The sequence below is a fragment of the Brachycentrus maculatus genome, unplaced genomic scaffold (assembly GCF_059751285.1).
Source record: "Brachycentrus maculatus isolate JH-2025_06_01 unplaced genomic scaffold, ASM5975128v1 h1tg000432l, whole genome shotgun sequence".
In the NCBI taxonomy this organism is placed as follows: Eukaryota; Metazoa; Arthropoda; class Insecta; order Trichoptera; family Brachycentridae; genus Brachycentrus; species Brachycentrus maculatus.
Window position 1 is genome coordinate 77,587 of NW_028281180.1, and position 16,644 is coordinate 94,230.

The following is a 16,644-nucleotide window of genomic DNA, read 5'->3' on the forward strand; positions in this document are numbered from 1 at the left end:
TGGTACATATTAAGGTATATATGTAAAATAATATAAATAGGCATACTTATACTGTAACAAAATATGCTCTAACCTCCTTTCGATAAATATCCGATAGATTATTGATGTACTGTAGTTTTCAGTTATCTTCCTTTCAACTTAGCAATAATTTATAATTGGTAACTGTAGTAAACAAACACAAACATTAGGTTAGTAAATATTACAAAACGTAAATAATACTTGTTTGATCACTCGCGAAAAAACACGCTGTAAGAAATGACAATAACAGTATGTTGAATTGACCGTCGATCACAATGAACGCAACTTATTGAATGAATTATTTTTAACCACTAAAGAGAATAAACTAATCAATCGATCCGCAGCCCCTCCTAACGCGGGAAATCGCGTTCATTCGAATTTCAAGATGGATGCCGACAATAACAGCGAGCTTTATTTCACGATAATGAATAGCAATGCCTTTCTACCCCGTTGTGCAGTGCGCAGTGCGTTATGGTTTTTTCGACGATGCAATACTCCTTACAACTTTGAAGCTTACCCTAAAAAACTTACTATGGGTGGGTAAAAGAGACCTCGTATCGGAGTATTATTAGGGGAAAGGGATGGAAAGCGAATAAATGCATTTTGCATCATCAAAGCGGCTCTATGCACACACATTGTAAGAAAGGGACGCTCTGATGCTGTCTGATGTGACAAAACGGGATGAGACGGTTGAATAAAAATCACGAAAATCAACTACAGGATGAATAAAAATACATAACCTTTCCATATGCATAGTGCAATACAATATCATAGAACGAATTGAAATGGTAAACAATTTGACTGGAGCTAAATTTAAACAGACTTTTTCATTTTAATTGTCTTTGGTTGGAATTAAAAATATATAATTCATAAAATGACCTACATATAATGTTTTTAAACAAGAAAAGGGACCATCATCACCACAATGTAATTTTATCGGATTGATTTTTTCGGATTATTGTAGCCATGTTAACATGTAAGCCGATTGGGATGTTTATATAAAATAATATTTTGCATGATATTAACATATGATAACATTTTATAAAAAAAAAATCAACTATATTTCGTTGATTGATAGCCTTATCTACTACTGGGACTGGCAAAAGTGCAAAGTGCATATCACCACACTTGTGAGTTTTATATTTTTTTTGGTGTGAAGTTGTCATTACATTCACGCACAAACTAGAATACAGCTTAAGCACCAAACGCATTACAAAAATTTAAGTAAATTCGATAGATTTTTAGCTCGGTCAATTTCAACATGACTGCTAAATAATCTTCCTTCTGTTATTGTGCTGCTTCGCTCTGAAAAATAGAAAACATGCATGACTGAACAGTAATACATTTTTGTACTAATTATTATTTGTGATCACCCGCCAACCTTGCGAGGTTATATGTAGGGTACGTAGGTAGGTATAATTTAGTATGTATGTATGTACTCGCATGCCTACTGCGTACTTACTGTAACTGCAAACCACGCCGAGCCAGTTTCTGCACATAATAGGGTAGAGTGAAGTTTTTCGGGTTTTTGTTAGTATCACCCTTTGTTCGCTCCCTACTGCGACCCTCTCTGGATAGGGGAAGGTGGATAAGTACTTAGTTCTACTTTTCTTGCCAGTCCGCTAACGGAATCGTGCTGATGCATAATACAATAGTACAGGGGTTGCTAAACTTTTCCTGCGTTGGAAAACTTCGTATGTCCTATATTTTTTACAAAACAAATTGTTTATTACACAGGATGAATAATTATAATAATTGCGAGCCTTATCCTTGTGACGATTTAAAAAAATATGAGTTCGATCCCCGCCCATTAGAATACTATAGAATATCATTCATTTAAAAAATATTATTTCTCTAGTCAATTACCGGCGCTCGGAACACATAAGTCAAAAACCCAAAAACGAACGGAACCGCCAACGAGATTTTTAAGTATAATTTATATCCGTACTTACTTGTGAAATATTTCCTGCGGTGTATTTGGATTTTTATTAGTTGATTCAATGTTTCGTAAATGGTTTAAAATTATGGTCTAGTTACTTTACGCATTACAAGACTTTTATTTTATCAAATATTACTGTCGAAGTGTAAGGTTGTGGGGTAATAAAGGGTTTTAAAAAATACATTACAATCCTTATTATTTAGTGTGATAAAAGTGCGATTGTGTATTTAATTTTATTTACTTAGTCCAAATAATTGAATACATAATATTCGTAAAACACCTTTTAACTAGAAACCTATGTACATATTTGGGAAGCCCGGCAGTAATAGTACAACATACATGTAGGTAGAGGTAGGTACATAAACATAAAGAGAACATATATCAATCAAGAGTAACAGTACATCAATAAGCCACCAAAAACTCATTACACGTTTTAATATAAACTACACATTTTAGTAACATCCCTAATCAAAAATTATATGCGTTACGACACGACAATCATCAACGTTTCTAAATCTCTAATATCATGAAAATCTTAAAATATATAGATACTATACACTCATATATTGTTCACCATAAACACCATATAAATAATTAATAATAATAATAATTAATGTCAATGATGCATATGTATATGTATTTAACATGATATGTCGTATGACCAACCGGTAAGGCTTTTAATATAAAGTAATATAAAGGCTTCCAAAGGATTCTCTGACCCATGTCACCGCCCAGTGATGGTGTATAGAGCACCACATGAGATTGGGCGAATGTTAAGTTGATCTTCAGTAATATGAACGCAAGACGATCAGTCCTGCTCTCCAATTCATAGGATCTGGGAGTGAAACATATTTAAAGAGATACAGATTGTGAAGCGAAGGAGTTAAGAAAGAAAGACATTATATACTGGTGAATGGGAAGAAGTAAAGCAGGAACAATAGGTCCTATTAATTATGAAGAATAGGTGTATAGCAACAAAAGCTAGGGTATTCGGGTTTGCATACCCGTGTTAGTATAGTCTTGTGTTAAACAAGCTACCACTAATGTGTACGAGTCCTTTAAGGATTTTTTGAATAAGGTTAATTGAATCTTTCGTACTTTTAGTTGGGCCATTGTGTGTAATAAGTGCATTATTTATTTTACATATAATTTTCAGTGGTTTCGATGTCCATTACATTCTTTCACTCCCTTTATTATTTTTAATCCCCTTTTCTTCCTATTTATTTTTTAAATAAAAGACAATCAATTTTTTTTGCGACGTATACGAGTGAGAAATCAATATGGTGTAATTTCAGATCACGAATACCCTGGATCAAAGGAAATTACGAATATATCAAGTTGATAATAAAAGTCGCAACAAAATTATCTTTGTCAGATCCCTCAAGCTTTTATTAGAAGAGGATCAGCGTACCTACCTATGTTGATTTTTTTTTAAAATTACCTAACGTCCAAGTGACTCCAAAATCTACCTACGGCTTATGCAACACCGTTATCATGAACCTACTCAGGCTTCAACTTTTATAGTTTTATAACCTATGCCTGCTCGTGAGTGGATTTACTCTTTCTATTTAAAGTTACAATAATTTCATGTAATTCATGAGTGAAAATTCTAGGCAAAAACACTCGCGACTTATCTATGTTGATGTTGTAATCCTCATTTTTATACATTTTAATAAAATAGCAACACTCAATTATTTATTTTTACATTAAAAATACCACGTCGTTTATAATCTATGGTCTTTGATTGACGTTATAAAATACAAACTACAATAACAGCAAATTTTTAGGTTATTCGGATTCACGAAGAGTTTTCGTTAAAATTGGACACATTCGTGAAAAGTTTATTTTTCATTTTGCTTTTTATTCGCAATAGAATGGATACGTTGTCAAACCCATTCGTTTGTGTAAATGTGAGAAAATCAGAAAAACCAGTGGCATTTCCTAGAGATGGTATGGAATTCGTTAAAAATGTTATAATTGAAAGAATGCATTATTCTGAAACCGTTTCAGCGAACGAATATGACGAAAAAATTAATAAAAGTCAAACCGTATTTGCTAATGTGGTCAGTGATACAATATATACTTTTGAAATCACTTGCTTGTGTTTGTGTTTTATTATAGGAATAATTCAAACTATTTTATGCTTGTACTTTTTAGTTACCTGCAACTGTACCAGCTCCCGATCCTTTACTACCTACAAAAGAGTGGCAAACTATCCAAGAGTCTGATTTCTCTAAAGTTCGATGTCGCTTATCTAGAAATAGAAACTCGAAGGAAGATTGGGAATGTTCCGTTAAGTTACCACCTATTTTAGTCGGGGATTCGTTTGCTATTTGGAATACTTTTTTTGATACCCACAAACCTCTGCTCAGTATTGTGTTCCCCATGAAACAGACTGAACTAGAATTTGCACTGAGTATATTAGTGAAATGCTTAATGGAAGTGACACCTGGAAATGGAATTAAACGTAGATGGGGTAAGTGCAACAAACATAAAGATGAGGACTGTATTGCGACATGCTAGATTTTATAAGCCGTTCCTTGAAGAATCAACTACAACAAGTCAACTGACTTGAGAAGACGACTCATACTCGCGGAGATCTGCCGATCAGCGACCACTTGTCTGTCCGTATTGATGGTAAATAGAAAAGCTGAGGAACAGCGCCCAATCATAACTTCCATAGACTTTCTGTCCATAGATTTTATTTTATTTTTTTAAATATAGTTACATTTTTAAGTACAACATAATATATTTTCTAAACATTTATATGTATGGCAAACTTTTAGTTTTAGATTCGCTGTGCCTCTCCAAAAAAGAGACTGAGCTCTTGTGCTTGGAGAGGGACTTACACTCATGGTTGAAGGTTTTATATAATTAATGGTATAATAGTATTTTTTTATATGTTTTTTCAAGATTTATATGTAACGGGCATTAATTTTCTTAAGAATTTTTACATGAGTTAATTAAAATATTAAATTCCCTGATCCTGATTTATTAACAATAAACTAGTTATTAATATTAAGGAGCCTACCCACGGTGTTAATTTGTCCTGTCCTACAAAAATTTGATCAGTCCAGGACAAAGTGGCATGAATTTAATGAATTTTCAAATGAACACTTTTTTGCTTTATTTCATAGATGACATTGAGTTATAAATATGAATTTAACATATTACTACTTATAAACCTGCGATAACAGGATCAAATTTCCGCGGTAGCATAAAACGGCCGTTAAGGTCTTAACAATAATGGTAAACTTATATTTGTGGGTAATTCATCTGTTGACCCGATTCTGAAAAATTTTGAAAGAAAATTACCTTAACTTGTTAAATAGATTTCCTGATTCATGGCAAAATGATCCATAGAAATACCATAAACATCTTAACTGTCGTAAAAATCTATGAAATCTATCTTGATTTATGATTTATGTGGGATTTATTTTAGGACAGTGGATCTATGCATTATTAGCAGCATTTAAAATCCCTCTTACTCCAAGCCTAGTCAGCACTCTTCGAGATATGGCCAGAATTTGCAGCCAGATAAGGTTTGTTTCAATTTATTACAATTGTACGCAATTTTGCCGTACATATTTTGCATTTGATTAAACTCAATTATAGTTTTTTTTTTAAACCTAGTTTCATAATTGTATTTGTGCGTACCACTATTCATATATTTTAATTACTTAGTTGTAAAACTTAATAAAATAGAATAAATCCACATTGTAAAGTATTTATGTAATTACTAATTTAACCTCTTTAGCCCAGAATTTAATACCTGTTTATAACCGATCTTTTATTTACTATCAGGATATATTAAATATTTATTAGGTACTAATTTAAAAAAAAATTGTACAGATAAAAAAAGTTGTATTACATCAAATATAAATTATGTACCATCCCTATTAGTAAAAAATGTACATCAATATAGTAAAGTTGTTTAAAATAATGAATTTTCAATTAGAAAATTTAACTTTTGTATATTATTTACAAAATAAATATGATAACATTGAATATACCATTTTGCAGTTCTGCAGTCCGCCTTGCACTGTTTATTGCCATTTACTCCCCTTCATAATTTTATGTTTTTTCACTAAATATACCAAAATATAAATATTAATCGTGATGATCCAACTATTTTTTTCTCTAAATCATAATTATGAACATCAAAGTTTGAGTCCAAAGTTAATGTATACTGTATTTATTATTCACCATGTCTGTAATTTTTACATAAATTATGTGGTCTAACAGAGAAACATTTATATATCCAGAGTTAAGAATATTAATATCTAGATTTGAGAATATTACAATTATTATTGTTTTGGTGTATTTGACGTAAAATAATAACTCATTTTAATGACATTGTTTATACATTTTTTTACTTCATCTTCAATGTGAATATATATATATATATATATACCATTATTTTTTCAGATCTAATTTATCACCTGATGCAGAAGACGTCTTGGATACCGTTGCTCCTCTTAATCTTTTTATTTGTTTAGTGGCCAAATATTTTGAACAAAGAGATTTATCCGATTAATTTGTATATGATTTCAGTATTGTGCACAATAATATTTTTTTTATCAATTATGTAACGAATAATGAAGAAAATTGTATAATATATATTTATAGCCATTCCTTTTGCTACTAAGATATCCAAAAAAAAACAACCAAAAGGAAATACGTATATGCACTCCAACTTTGTTAAAAAATTTTGAGCCCTTTTGGCATAACCAATGAAGTTATAACAAGGTGTTAATGATATAAATTTATTTTGTGATTTAAAATATAGGTACTTATTATGTTATAGTATTTTTAAATTTTAATGTTAAAAATAAGAATAAAAAAATACTCAATTTATAAACATACTTAACCACTCTTTTTTTTTCTTTTTAAATTAATAAAATTGTTCTTATTATTTACATAAATATTATAAATTAATATTATTTTCGGGTAACCCTAAACGCCTTGTGTTTGAAAACAGGAATAAAATTGCAGCAAAGCGGGGTTCGAATGCTTCAAGCATGGAGTAGATTTAACCCTCATTTAAGGTCATAGGAGTTGCAACAAAATATTTTCAATCACTACGATTTTTCCCTTGTATTCGCTGATCTAAATCCCAAACTACCCCTATCTCCTCTGGTTTCAGTCAATCTTACGATCCTTTGGTGGAGACGTGATTTCGTCGTAAAGTAACACGTTACGATGCAAGTATTCAGGCAGTCAGTACATCGAGCCAAGCGCTCCATCCATAGTTTCGGATGCTCAGTGATGCTCGCCGCGAGCGATGTTAAGACGTTATGTTACGACAAAATGCTCCGGCCAGTCTCCACCTTAACTAAAAAATTTATTCAATTGTTCAGATTTTTTTACAAATTTCTCTCAAAATTATTTAAAATTATTCATTGTAACAATCGAACATATTCCTTTATTCAATAAGTCATGAGAGGTAATCTTTTAAATGTTATTCTCATATTGTCTTCATTGTCTAAATTATGTACAACATTTTGAGTGTGTCCAAATTTTTGTTCATAAATCTGGGTTTGTCGAGTCCACAGCACTAACAGCGGGATTATAACCCTACTCAGTGAACAATTATTCTGGCAGAATAATAACTTACTCTAGAGATTATTTTACATAAATAACAAATAAATATTATAAAACAGAAATAAGGAACATTTGATGAAATTTTGAAAAAGGTTTTTATTGTGCAAATAAAAAAAACCTGAAAAATAGTTTATCTTTTTTGACACTTTATATACATACATAGATAGTAAAAATGTTAAGAAAATATTATATAAATATATATGTATTATATAAATTAGGATTTAAACTTTGCTGGCGGCATTTAAGGCTTGATCGATATCTTGAATTAGGTCTTCCACATCTTCCAAACCTACAGAAAGGCGAATGAGTGCATCTGAGATACCCAACTCCATTCTTTGCTGTGGTGGTACTGATGCATGCGTCATGACAGAGCTGAAATGATCTCAATGTTAATAAACTTAAAATTATTCAAGTAAATAATAATTTTTACTTTTACTAATGCAAAATTTGTACACTCATCAAGATCAGGGCACTAGTGCATGGTACATAAATGCAACATTTAATGGGAGAAAATAATAATAAAACATAAACATGATATATCCACATATTTTTCTGCAACCTATTTTTTGGTAAAATTCTATTACTTTTAATAATTTAATAGGATATCAAAACACTCAACATAATATCAAAAATCTCAGTATGGAAAATATAATTATTGGATTAATCCATCTATTATTTCCTCCCGTAATTTCTCTAATTATAATACTCAAATTTACAATTCCAAAGCGAAGAACTCGCACAAAATAGAAATACTACAGTCAGCTGAATTAATTCTAATGCCAAGAAGAAAAAAACCATCGGTGTTGCCATTATAACGATTAGTATTTCTGATGATATTCCGTTTTATACTGTTTTTAATTTTATTAAATTATTTTCTTTTCTACTTTTACCTACAAGTAGTGTTTTTTTTTTATGAATACAAAAATATATATAGGTATGTATGTATTTTTTCAATACTTACGGCAGTTCCGCTAAACTTTCATATCCTCCAAGACTTTCTGCAAGGGTGAAGACTTTAAGTGATTTTAGGAAAGCTCTAGATTGGTCCATTCCCCCTCGGATAATAAATGTCATCATACCAGAGTGACCATAGCATTGTTTCTTTGCCAACTCATGCTGAGGATGTGATGGCAAGCCTAGAAATAAACATGCCAATTACATAAAATGGTCACATTCATATTACATTTTTATCATTTACTATTGGTGATTAGTTGTAGAGAAATCATTTCAACTATTTGGTGTATGTATTTAAAACTATAAATAACCATTTTCATATCCCCAAAAAACTGTTCTAAATAGTTGAGAACGTTACTGTGTTTGAAATATTTTTTTTATAAATTTTAACCATAAAAAGACAGTATTTGAGTATTTAAAATAGTTTTGTTAGAAAATGGCAGCCTTCAAAAGGAACAGGGAGTGCGATTAGGACTCGCTGGGTCCGCATTTAACAGTATGAAGGCTGTCTGGAGATCGGATTTATACTCGGTGAAAACCAAATGCCGCTTATACAATGCCTGCATTGCTCCTGTTCTCTTATACGGCTGTGAAACATGGCACCTTACAAGGGCCCAGAGCAGCCGTGTACTAAGCTTTGAGAATAGGTGTTTGCGGAGAATCTTAGGCGTGCGGTGGTTTGACTTTGTAAGGAATGAAGAGATAAGGCGTAGGACGCAGCAAATCTTGATCACAACTGTCGTCAAGAAAAGGCGATTCAGTTGGCTTGGCCATGTACTCCGCATGCCTCCTGAGAGCCTTAATCAAGCTTGCCTCTTTTACAAGGCATCAGGTTCGCGCCGCCCAGGACGACCACTGCTGACAATTCGTCGGCAGTTCTCGTCAGAACTTCGGGACGCGGATCTGACTTGGGAGGATGCAAGGGAGCTGGCAGCCGACAGAAAAGCCTGGAGACAGTTTGTGGACTCCATATGCTCCACCTAGGGAGCGGATATGGTTAATATTTGTTAGAATGTGATGTTTATGCAAAGGTATCAATAATTTAATTTATTCCACAACACCAACCACGGGACCACAACCCGACATATTGTAAAACTATTACTGATACTTGTACCATCTACTTTATAATACCCCTTTCAATAATTTTATTTTACAAGGAAATACTATACATAGTACTATAAGAATTCCTGGTGACCCCGATTTAAAAAAGTCAAAATAGTAGAATAGGCACTGTTTAGTAAGATGAGATAGGCACTGCTTTTATTCCTAAATAGAACTCTAGTAAGGTGGGGCAGAAACTACTTTTGTGCCTACTTGGAATGCATATCCCTGGATATGACCAGTAGTAACATATTTTCAGGCTAATTAATTTCAAAGTCTAAAAGTAGTAACATTTTATGTTAGTTTATTTTTAAAATACTATTTTTTATTATTCTTTCAAAACCAATAGTATTTATGTTTGTATGATAAATATTTACCAGGATGTATGACTTTTTCAACCATGGCATGCTTCTCCAGCCATTGAGCAATCTCAATAGCGGATGACATGTGTCTCTCCATCCTGATGGCCAAGGTTTTTAAACTTCGATTGATTTGGTAACAGTCAAAAGGCGATGGAACTATACCCATTGCTGAAACGTAAACACAAATATTAGTTTTTATAATACAAAAGCCCTGCTATAAAAATATCTGCCGTACACTTAAAAATAATAAAAAAATATGTTAACATAATATGAAATGAGAACAATTAAAAAACATTTTGAATGTGGGATAATTTTTTGTGAAATGTGTTATCAAAGAGTACTTACAAAAATATTTTGTATTATTAAACACATTATATTATGCCATATATTAAATAAAACTAAATTATTTGGCCATTAGTCTTCAACATCATTCCCTGATTTTTAAATCTAATATCTAATCTATAAAATGGAGTAGTAAATTTAAAACAGTTTTTTTTTTAATTGAAAAAACGATTTAGTGACTTCCTATAAAATCAGTAATTCACATTTTAAAAATTACCATTCTGCAAATATCTTAATCGGTTGTGCAAATCTTCGTTGTTTGTAACAGCTGCTCCCATAATTACATCTGAATGTCCATTCATGTATTTCGTTAGAGAATACATTACTATGTCCGCTCCCAGATCCAATGGCTTTTGGAAATACGAAGTCAAAAATGTATTATCCACTACCAAGAAGACATCTTTTACATCCTTAAGTACAGCCGAGATAGCCCTAATATCAATCACTTTTAAAAGGGGGTTTGTTGGTGACTCGATCCACACCATCTAAAAAAATAAAAATCATTTTATACGCATTGTAAATGTATCAAACATGATATGATCATTATAAATATTAAAATATCGGTATGAATGAGACGAATAATCATAAATTTAAAAAGTTTACAAAATATCACACACACAATACTCACATACTCAGGAGAGACAAATAATATTTTTTTATTTATTTTATGAGATAAACATACCTTTAATTATATTACTGGTAATTTAATGTTTAGGTTCTTCCCAAAAATGGTTGTGTGAAAATTTGTCTCTCCTGAACGTTTTATATTTTGGATTTACTATTGTTTACCTTACTCCTAACGATATGTTATAAATGTCTCAATAGGTATGAAGATTTTTTTGGAAAGGTAGTCTAGATATTTACAGGGCGCACAATTCTCAGTTAGTTTAAGTCATATACTTAATACACTGTGTAACATTCTGTAGCCATTCTGCCAGCTGTAACATTTCACATGCGAGGTCGAAGTGCCAGTTGTTCATAAAGTAAATAAATCTGAAACCTTTTTCAATGTGTATGATAGTATTTTTTTCCAATTTATTTATTTAACTTCTAGAAAATGCCTCAAAAGATATTTCATATTATTTTTTATACTTATTTTTATCAATATAAAAAATGTACAAATGTTTGTATTCCCAAAAAAAAACTTTTTCACCTGTATCTCATACATAAATGTATTTATAAATTAACAAAAATCATTTGTGGTTTTAAATAAAAGATTGGGACATACAAAATATTCTTAACAATCAATATTATTTTCCTTTCATATATCTTTTATTTGCATAAGTCATGAGTTACATAACTCAGGGTATTATGTACTGTAATTAACTTTATAAGCATAATATATTTATTAGAAAATTACCTTAGTTTTAGGCGTTATTGCACTTTTTAAATTACTTATTTTCAGAAGATCAACAAATGAAATATCAATTCCCATCTTTGCAACAAAATTTCTGGAAAAAAAGAAAAAAAAATATCATTGTGAAATTTACAGTTAAGCCCATGAATACATTTTATATAATTGAAGTGTATTGGAGCAATTATCGTAAAATGACATTTCTTTATTTTTACAATAATTTTTTGTCACCAATAGTGTAATTTTTTATCACTATTGGTGACAAAAATTATGTATATATTTTCTAATATATTATATTTTATTATGTTTCTAATTATGCCATATACATATTTTTATTCACTTTGTTCATACGCAAAGTAAGTATGTATACAATTGAGAGATACAATTCTAGCAAAAGAAAAATTGTCGATGGATATGCTACAATTGACTTTAGACAATTGAAGCTTAGATCTTTTAATTGGATATACCGGTTTCTCGTGATCATTATATAGTTAAGAACAATTTAGACAATAACTACAAATGTACATGATGAGAAATAGCAAACTTGTTGCCAATTGACCCGCTGAACATTTTCCCCCACTATTCCTCTTACATTTCCTTAGCTATATAGCAATAATATTCACCGTGAGCTGCTCCACTTAAGTCATCTGTATGCTTTCGAATATATTACAATTCGGGAATCTACAATGTAAGACTTTGGCAAGCACCTTGCCTTCATATAATTAACATGTCGGGTTATGGCCCTGTGGTTAGTGTCGCGGACTCTCGAGTCAGAGTTTCTTGGTTCGAACCCACTCTACCACAATTTGATATCTATTTGTAATAATAAGCCGCTTAAGCTCACAGAAATAGTATGAAGTTGAAGTATTTTTGCAAATAATAAAAACACAAATATTTCCGTTATAAACAAAAAAAGTTGTTTTCTTGTCGATCCTATACGGTGCCCTATGCACCATCAGTGGATAAGGCTCAATGAAATGAATGAATAATAATGGATTGTAGGTAAATTATATATTTTTAACTTGTTTTGAAATGTCATGTGATTGTAACAAAATAGTAATTTATGAAATAAAAAGTACTATGTATTAGTAAAGCAACTGAAGGTCAATCGTAATGATTATATTTATACTGCATTGTTTCAGTCCTAAACGCGTTAACCTTATTTTGCAATCATACGCAATACATACTGACATTGCAGAGTTCAAACTGTTTATATGTGTAGTTTTTATTAGTCAATGAGTGTAAATGTATGTATTTTGTTAAATTTGTTTTTACTTATTGGACAAGTATGTTATTATTATTTGAATTAAACAGTTTAATCAAAAACTAACATATTAAATTATAAAATGTGTTTTAAAAACTATAAAAGAACATTAAACATTATTTTTATGAAATGACTACAATATGATTTTTGAGTTATCTTTACAGTATCTCAACTAGGGCGATTGTAAATAAGATGATATAGCAAAAAATTCCGACTGTATTTTAGATTAGCAAAATTTATTTGTGGCCTTTTTTTAATTGATGGTTACTGTCATCAATATGATTTACATTAAAAATTCTTCTATTTTTATTGAATCTTCTAATATATTTTCAATGACAAGAATTCACTTCTTTTGTGAATTCACTCTTTTTTCTGACTATAAATATTATCTCTTTTTTTGGATTTCATTAATCACAAAGTCAGAATCATTGGCAAAGTATATATGCCAGAAATAAAAAAATTATTTTTAAATAACTATTGGCAAAGACTTATACTGAGACAGTTGAAATCAACTAGCTCAATCACAATTGTGAACTCTTAAAACATAGAAAAGTTCATTTATGAAGAAAAAAAGTGCCTTATGCTGGTTGTATAAACTTTGCATATAGTTACATCGTAAGTCGTGAAAAATAGCAAACACTGGTACCTGAATAGTCTATTGGTCCCTCCATACATATCATCTCCACATATGATATGATCTCCAGTACTCAGTAAAGAAGATATGCAAGTAGTTGCACCCAGTCCCGATGCAAAACAGAGCCCATATTTTCCATTATCTAGGGCAGCTATGCACTCCTCCAGTACATTCCTTGTAGGATTTCCTGATCTTCCATACTCAAAGCCCTGTACAGATTAAAAGTATTGATTTATTATTTCATTAATTCGGTGAATTTTCAAATGAAATCGTAAGAAATATGGGATCTAAATGTGCCCAACATTACTGATAAGAAAAAAAATTCAACAAGATAAACAACGTACGGCAAAAAGTTATCTCATTTAAAAACAAAATACATTTTCAAAATTAAATCATTTTATCACCATAAAATAATTGTAATCAACATTATTGCCCTGACTGACCTAGTAACAAAACAATTTAAGCAAATATTATTTCATTTAATGATATGTATATTTTTTGTTGTTGAGATGTTATTTTACATGTATAGTTAAACATTACGTCATTTAAACTTTTGACGATTATTAGTAAAGAATATGGTTCAATATGTTCCTTGAAATTTCAAAATTTTGTAAAATATTACTCAGAACAAATAAAAATATATTTACATACTTATTTAGTATTATTTAATGCCAGATCTATTTATTTTAACAATCTTATCATATATCGCCAAAAAAAAGAGATATCATTTTGTAAATAAATAAAAGGCTCTTGTACCCTTGACCTCTAGATAAAATGACAACTCTTCTTTATAATGCAAATTCTACCCAAGAAGACATTTAAAAAATGTTCACATTGTGTCCTATTTCAATGTTATATCTGCCCCCATATTAAATACGAAATATTTAAATAGATGTATCAAACTCATACATATATACATAAGTTGCGTAATCATTTTAGATAATGAAGTATTATTCATTACTGTAGCATGACTGTTAAATAAACATGACTGATTAACTACTTAACTTAACCATATTTTTTTAAATAAAGACCTTTTAATTTTTCTTAGTGTTTAAAAAAAAAATGTATATTTTTCATCACACTGAAAGTGCTTTTAGAAAATTACGTAAATACTTACTAAATAATTTTTAAAAATCCAGATTTTGATACATAGATATCTAAAAATATGTCTCAACATTATGACTTTCAAGAATTATCATCCAATTTTTTTTAAAATAGATGCCAATTTGCAATCTGTGACGCAGTCTGTATAAGATGCTTATACATAAGTAAAAACTTATTGAAATAATATAAGTAGGTATATACTAAATGCAACCATACGTCCCTTTTTGAACAGGATCGTCCCGTTTTTAAATACCCTGTCCCGTTGTCCCCAAGTAAAGTTTCGGGACGTCGAAATGTCCCGTTTTCAAAAATGTGCAAAAAATCGACAATAGTTTGTAGTATAACCGTTTCATATAACTTTGCTGAACAAATCCTAGCTTGATTTCGGTGCATATGGCTACAGCAGGTGACTGGTGAGTCATATGCAAAGACTAACTAATTTATGTAAAGATCGCAGACTCTATATAAATAATAAAACTACACATTTTTTTTCCTATTTTTATTATTTACTCCTCTTATTTTCTTTATCAACATTCCTTTTCTTTTAATTAATTTATAGAAACTATGAAAAATATGTGTTTTGTTGAATATACTATTCCGTAAAAATTGGTAGATTTCCCGTTTTGAGGACAAAAATAAATGGTCAGTTTATATATACTACATACCCTATGTTCAGCGGGAGCATCTTGTTTAAATGTTGTAGAACACACTATAGGAGGAACAACACAAGCTGACTTCCACTGCTCTGGATCTTGCCCTACATGAATAGCTTTTGTAGCAAATCCATGAAGCTGTTTAAGAAATCCATAGCCACTCATCCTAAAATTTGAAATAAAACAATGTTTTCCAATTTAAATAATTAAATTTGTTTTGTAAGGAAACATCAACTCCTCAGCGTTTGAACATATCAATTCCAACTTTTCCAGAATATTTGTTTTGTAAGGTTACATTAACTCCCCACCCTTTGAACGTATCAATTCCAACTATTCCAAGATATTTGTTTTGTAAGGTTACATTGACTCCCCAGCGTTTGAACATATCAATTCCAACTTTTCCAAGATAATACTAAAATTACAGGAAAGCGACAAAAAAGTGTGAAGTGAGTATATTTTTATCAAGCATTAAAAAGATTGAGTACTTATGTGAGTCCCAAAAACTCAGCACTCGGTAACCCGGTAGTCCGGATAACTCGGCCACACCATACCAAGTAGCATATCTAGAAATCTTATACATTTTTATTCTGGCCCCTATGTGGCGCATAAGGCATAATATTGCATCGATGTAGTATTTACTCGCGTGCAGGCAGAGTGTTAGTTCTGCGCTCAACATTCATGAATACAGGACTGGAATCTTTTTTTTGGTATGTAAATGACGTAAGTGAAGGAGCTCAGACTGAATTACAGATAAGCAATTCTGAGTGCCGTAGCTTTTGTGCTATTCTCGTTTTCCTCTCCTATTCCTCCTTCATTTCCTTTCCCATTCTTTTTTTAAATATACCTGCTGGTATATTTTACATGTTTATATATATTTATACATGCTCACCAGTTATTTAACACATTTGATTGATTTCTGGAGTGTTCATTGTCCATTAAGTTACGTTCAAGATAACACTGCGCACTATTGTAGTGCAATGTGACCCACATAACCAATAAAACATTAAAATCCCATAGGTCCTATATATCAAGAAAATTTGATAAAATAAATAATTTAATAAACATACCTAAATATTAAATATCACCCAGAACAAAAATAGTTTGCCCAAATAATCTCAACACGAGCGTCTCGCAAACAAGACAGATTACTAAATATATGCTCGTAGCGAACGACCCAACCAAACGAACCGAAAACTAAAACATTAATGAAACTGAAATTAACTCGTAACTTCGAGATGAAATCTAAATAAAATAGTACAATGTGAAGTTAGAAACACACGCTGTCGGAAAACGTAACACGTGGACGCGGACAAAA

At 30.9% G+C, this 16,644-nt stretch overlaps 2 protein-coding genes across 4 annotated transcripts; one reads left to right on the plus strand and one right to left on the minus strand.

Moving 5' to 3' along the window:
• Nucleotides 1-3,694: 3,694 nt before the first annotated feature.
• On the plus strand, nt 3,695-6,821 carry Gem2 (Gemin 2). 2 transcript variants are annotated; one of them, XM_088271334.1, is made up of 4 exons: nt 3,695-4,020; nt 4,115-4,433; nt 5,400-5,499; nt 6,386-6,821. In XM_088271334.1, the coding sequence occupies exons 1-4, from the start codon at nt 3,832-3,834 to the stop codon at nt 6,492-6,494; spliced, it is 717 nt and encodes a 238-aa protein (XP_088127460.1). In that variant the 5' UTR covers nt 3,695-3,831; the 3' UTR covers nt 6,495-6,821. The 2 variants fall into 2 exon arrangements, with proteins under 2 accessions (XP_088127460.1, XP_088127461.1); XM_088271335.1 differs by having other exon boundaries at nt 3,695-3,907.
• An 812-nt stretch (nt 6,822-7,633) lies between these two features.
• On the minus strand, nt 7,634-16,644 carry LOC148302616 (cystathionine gamma-lyase-like). Of its 2 annotated transcripts, none has more exons than XM_088271337.1 (8): nt 16,219-16,350; nt 15,342-15,495; nt 13,585-13,781; nt 11,681-11,771; nt 10,538-10,805; nt 9,994-10,146; nt 8,523-8,697; nt 7,634-7,933 (listed from the first exon to the last, which is right to left on the minus strand). In XM_088271337.1, exons 1-8 carry the CDS (start codon nt 16,317-16,319, stop codon nt 7,783-7,785), a joined length of 1,290 nt encoding a protein of 429 aa, XP_088127463.1. In that variant the 5' UTR covers nt 16,320-16,350; the 3' UTR covers nt 7,634-7,782. The 2 variants fall into 2 exon arrangements, with proteins under 2 accessions (XP_088127463.1, XP_088127464.1); XM_088271338.1 differs by lacking the exon at nt 16,219-16,350 and adding an exon at nt 16,397-16,644 and having other exon boundaries at nt 7,635-7,933.